Here is a 5,858-nt window from a genome sequence, read left to right on the forward strand (position 1 = left end):
TCTGAGTTTTAGCAGTGCATTAAGGAAGAGTCTGTGTTTAAACTTCTCCTATGATGAAATGCCCCCCACCTGTTAACCTGACATTAGCTCACTCTGGTTTCAGCAGTGGGAGTGACCACCTCCCTCACAAAAAAGCCTATGCTGTATCCCAGAGGCATTATGGGATACTAGAGTGAGTGGTATATTATTTATGTCAAATTATATATAATACATATATAAATTATCATTGACATGATATGTTGTACAGTATTTAGCATACTATATATTATATGTAATATATATAATATTATAATCTGGTATAGGAGGAGTGTTCTAGCAGCTGTAGGCAGGGATACTCCAGGATTTCCTGAGATGAATCTGCGCCAGCAGATATGAATCACAGGGCATGGCTACTAACATGCACATCTAATGCAAAGTTCCCCACCCTTGTGACTGTTATTTCCAGAGCTGAAATAGGGTTTTTATGTTTCATAAACATTTAAAAAATCCACATTAAATACATAGGGAAACTAACATACAGAATATTACACTCAAGACCTACATTCAGGTAGAGATTATTAATAAATAAAAATAATGATGTATGTTCTTACTGGTGGTTCCTCCAAATATTCATGCAAGTAACGCTGAGTCCGCCTCACAACAGATGTGTCAGATCCCCAGAAAGGAATCGTGTATGTGCTGAGTTCTTTACAAAATGATATTGGCCACCTACAAAACAGACCCATGAAAACTTGTTTTTCTTCCAATTACAGTGATCACAACATCAACTGGTAAATTCCTTCCTTCTCTCCCTCCAGCCCTCTTGTCCCTCCCTCCCACTTCCCTTCCTTTTCTTTCCCTCTCTCCCTTCTCTTTATTTCTTTGAAACAAAATCTTGCTATATAGCAAACGCAAGATACTTCTGCCTCTGCCCTGAGTGCTGTGATTACAGTGTGTGCCACTATAACTGGCCCACTTGGTAAATCTGAAAATTAAAAACTCAGTAACTTGGCTGGGCACTGGTGGCTCACACCTGTAATCCTAGCTATTCCAGAGGCTGAGATTTGAGGATATAATCCTACATATTTAGGAGGCTGAGATTTGAGGATGATGGTTCAAAGCCACCCTAGGCAGGAACGTTTGAGTCTCTTATCTCCACCAGAAAACTGGAAGTGGAGCTGTGGCTCAAAGTGATAGAGTGCTAGCCTTGAGCAAAAGAGCTCAGAGACGGTGCCCAAGCCCTGAATTCAAGCCCCAAGACAGGCACAAAAATAAAAAACACTCCAGAGCCTGGCACCAATGGCTGATGCCTTACCCTAGCTGAAATATGAGCACTGTGGTTCAAAGCCAGCCCAGGAAGGAAAGTCCATCAGACTCCTATCTCCAATTAAACAGGGGGTGGGGGGTGGGGTGGGGGAGAGGGGAAGCTGGAAGTGGAGCTATGGCTCAAGTGGTAGAAAACTAGCCGTGAGCAAAAACACTCAGGGATAGCGCCAAGGCCTGGCACAAAAAATAAAAATAAATAATAATAATAAAAAAGAGCAACCCGCCCCACAACTAACCGAAAAAAAAAAAAAAAGAGCAACCCAACATTCCTCTATTTGCTAGTTGTCATGCAAGAACTACTAATGAACATAATGCATGCTATGGTCATGGTATTTTAGGATGGTAGTTTTGTGGCATAAAATGTAATAGACATTTAATTTTAATACAATGAAATGTCATAGGAAATTCACTCTTGAAGGCATTATAAAATACTTAGAAGGCTATGTTAATGACATTTTATCTTTGAAAATAATGCTGGACTTAATACAAAACTCTCCATACTAAAAAACAGATTTCAAACCAACACACCTTTTTTTCAACTTCTGACCAATGACTGGGACAGGTTTCAGACATGATGCATTTCGCAGTTTTTTCAAACTATTCTTAGCTGCGAAACCATAAATTGCTGACTTCCAAGTGCCATCATGAATACACAGCCCCTGAAAACCATGGAGCACAAAGGGACATGTCTTAAGATAACACTGACTTACAAATGGCATTTTACCTGTTTGTGCAACACACAATTCCTTATTAAATAACATGGAGGGCATCAGGAACACGCATGCACTTGGTCATGTTCACTATTCACGAATGCACAAGTGCTTTCTGCTTTCTGAGCGCACTGTGCAGCGCACACTGCGCCCTCTCCTGTCTCCCGTCCCACAGATAGCTCCCCGGTTGGCCTCAAGTCTGCTACCCTTCGTGGCCATTTGAGTTTTCTTTTTTTTGGGGGGGGCACCCAGTCATGGGGCCTGAACTGTGGGCCTAGGCACTGTCCCTCAGCTCTTCAGCTCAAGGCTAGCGCTCTACCACTTGAGCCACAGCGCCACTTCTGGCTTTTTCCTTTTTGCTTATGTGGTGCTGAGGAATCGAACCCAGGGCCTCATGCATGCAAGGCAAGCGCTCTACCACTGAGCCACCTTCCCAGCCCACACTTGAGTTTTCTTTTTTTTTTTTTTTTTAGGTAAGGGGTAGGTTTATTCATCGTTCAGGCTGGCACCAGGCCATCTTGGTCCTCCACGCAGTGGGGAAAGGCCTGGGAAAGAGAGCTGGGAGAGCTGGGAAAGAGAGAGAGCTGGGGAAAAGAGCTAAGTGAGAGCTAGAAAAGAGAGAAAATAGCTAGAAAAGAGAAGAGCTAGAGAAGATCTAGAAAAGAGCAGAGAGAGAGCCAGAAAAGAGAAGGGAGCTGGGAAAGAGAGGAGAAGGAAAGAGCTGAGAAAGAGCTGGAAAAGAGCAGAGAATGAGCAGAGAGAGAGCAGAGAGAAAGCAGAGAGACAGCAGAGAGAGAGCAGAGAGAGAGAGCAGAGAGAGAGAGCAGAGAGAGAAAGCAGAGAGAGCTTGAGTTTTCTTAACAATACTTTTATAAGACATTTAATTCACTAATATAATTTATAATTTTCCATGGCTTGGCTATTGTGAAGAGTGCAGCAATGAACATGGATGTGCAATCTTTATGATATCCTAGTTAAAAACCCTATCTTTAAATCAGTCATCAGGCAACGCAATTACTGCATTACCCTTTGTAACACTGGCTGGCTCTAGAGTGACTAAATGGTTCAGAATCTGACTAATTTTTGCTAGCATTATGATCTGTAAGTCATACATCTTTGCAGGAAATCATGTAACATATACGGGACTACCAATACTATGAGAGCCTACACAGAGGAAAACAGAAGAAATGAGAAAAAGAAAATCAAGTAGACAGCAAAAGAGGGGGGAAAAAGTTCTAACAGCATCATGGAACATCAAATCCAGCATCCTATTTACCTGCAGACCTGCAGTCTGTTTGCACATAGGATCTCCCCATTTTCCCAGGGGCTAGCTGCAGATTGTGACCTTCCTACCTCTATCCCCAGAGTTGTTGGTATAACAAGCACACATACCACGCCAGCTTGCTTTTTGAGATTGCATCTCCCTAACTTCTTTGCCCAGGGCTGGTTTGGAAACCAGTTCTCCAGTATCTTCCCTTCATGTACCTGGTATTCTAGGCCGCAGGACCCAATGTCAGCAATTGTTGCATAGCTTCTGTGTTAATCCGAACCCATAATCCAGCTGAACAGAATCCTTGCTCCACCCCATGTCCCATTTGTGTCTCTGTCACTGCAAGCAGCGTGCCCCTCACCTGAGGCGCATGGAGCCAGCGCTGCGCATTTCGTGTGTTCTTTGGACTTTGGATCCTAGGTTTTACCAGCTGAGCACCTCAGATCTAAAAGTACTCTAAGACAGAAAACTGGGTTCTTTTTGTTTTGGTAGTGGTAATGGAATGGGGACAAACAGAGTCTTGCTATACATGGCCTTGGCTGGCTTCCACTTCAGCCTCCCAATGCCAAAGGCGTGTAAGCGCTATACCCAGCTAAAAATCCAAAACTTTTTGAGCATTATGCCGATGCTCACAAGTTTCAGATTTCAAATTTTCAAGTTACAGCTGCTCAACCTGGAAAGCCAGTGCCCATCCCAGCACCACCAAAACTGCTCCTCCCGGCCTCTCTGACGTCCTCAGAAACCTGCAGTTTCATCAGACCACCTCCTGACACCACCTCCTCTATCCTCACCATGGGCCACGTTATCTTGAACTTCCACCTGGCTCGACCACATTGACGGACGAATGCATGTTAAAGAGAACAGACTTCGGAAGCCCAACCCATATTTGGGTGGCACTACTGGCAACAGAAGTTGTAGTGTTTTCCAGAATGCAACTATGTTCTCAAATAAGCTGTAAATTCAGTTAAATGAGATTTACCTCAAACATTTCTTTTATGGTTAGAACAGGAACTAATTCCAAGAAAAATATACTAAGATGACAGTTTTTTTGACTAACACATCGTATTACATAGTAATGACAGAAGCTTTAGTGTTGGAATCACAGTCATTTCTAACATAGTAAGCTGTACAATTGTTTTCAAAATACATTTTTAGTCAAAATAACTTGCTATCTTGAATTTTGAAAATTAAAAACACAGGTGAGTGGTCATACCTGTAATCCTAGCTACTCAGGAGGGCAGCCCTGACATCTAAATCCGTGAGACTCTTACACGCAATTAACTACCAAAAAGTTGGAACTGGAGGCCTGGCTCAAGCGGCAGAGAATGAGCAGCAGAGCTAAGCAAGAGCATGATGCCTTGTTTAAACCCAGGGTGAAACAGCAACTTCCACAAACTAAAAATTATACACATAAAATTTAATTAACCTAAATGTATTTTTTTCTTTTGGTGCTGCTACTGGGGCTTGAACTCTGGGTATGGGTGCTGTCCCTTGGCTTTTTTGCTTAAGGCTAGTAGTGCTCTACTACTAGCACTGAAGCACAGTGCCATTTTCAGCTTTTTGCTATAGAAGGTAAGAATCTCACAGATTTGTCTACCCCAACTGGCTTTGAACCATGATGGTCAGATCTCAGCCTCCTCAGTAGGAAGGATTACAGAAGTGAGGTACCAGTGCCTGGTGTGAAGGACAACTTTTTTTTGGTGCCAGTGCTGGGCCTTGAATTCAGGACTTGGGTGCTGTCCATGAATGGAGCTTTTGACTCAAGGCTAGCACTCTACTACTTCTCACTTTGGGTGGTTAATTATGAGTCTCAAGGACTTTCCTGCCTAGTCTGGATTCAAATTGGTATTTTTCAGACTTCAGCCTCCTGAGTTAGGATTATTGGTGTGAGCCACCAGCACCTTACTTTAAATCTTTTTAAGAGACATACATTACTTCTAAAAGGTTTCAGGGAGTCTTTAACTCTGATTTTGTGCACAAGAAGCAAGAAATATTTCTTTTTTCCCATCTTCCTTTCTACTTTATCCATTATTATTAAAATAAATCATTGCTGAAACTTAAAAGAATGGTTTTAGCATTAACTTAAAAACTGAATACTTAAACAGAAAAACTAACCTCAGGTCCTGAATTTATAGTCAGGAAACTTTCCACAGCAGTCAAAGTACCTAAAGAATACAAGAGTAGTAAAGGGCAAAATAAAATAAGAGCTAATTTATTCATCAGGACAAGTGAAAAATATATTCCTACTCACCTAGCAACAACTTTTACTAAGCTAGAAAATGTACAAACAACAGTTCTATTACATTGTTATAATACACAGATTTATAACATTAAAGCCACTTTAGAGTTCTTCATAAAGTCTAACTACTAATACAGACAAAATCTTTCCAGTGTTTAAACTGACAATGCTAAGAATCTCCACAATGCAGTCTGACTCATTCTGGAAGGAGTACCACATCGTTCTCAAAGTCAGATTTTGACAGTAATTCTGATTTAAACATTCCAACGGCTTCTTACAGCAACTTACATCAAATGTTCATGAAGCGTAAAACACTCTTTTTTTTTTTTTTTGG

At 41.6% G+C, this 5,858-nt stretch overlaps 1 protein-coding gene across 1 annotated transcript in view; it reads right to left on the bottom strand.

Moving 5' to 3' along the window:
- The window catches only part of Sccpdh (saccharopine dehydrogenase (putative)), a 30,761-nt gene that overhangs the window by 11,665 nt on the left and 13,238 nt on the right, over positions 1–5,858 (bottom strand). Inside the window, exons 4-6 of the mRNA XM_013017282.1 lie at positions 5,401–5,450; positions 1,834–1,964; positions 591–708 (exon numbers count right to left, since the gene is read on the bottom strand). Coding sequence (XP_012872736.1) covers positions 591–708; positions 1,834–1,964; positions 5,401–5,450 — 299 coding nt within the window. The remainder of the gene's footprint in view (positions 1–590; positions 709–1,833; positions 1,965–5,400; positions 5,451–5,858) is intronic.

This window comes from Dipodomys ordii, unplaced genomic scaffold, assembly GCF_000151885.1.
Source record: "Dipodomys ordii isolate 6190 unplaced genomic scaffold, Dord_2.0 Scaffold35, whole genome shotgun sequence".
Taxonomy (NCBI): domain Eukaryota; kingdom Metazoa; phylum Chordata; class Mammalia; order Rodentia; family Heteromyidae; genus Dipodomys; species Dipodomys ordii.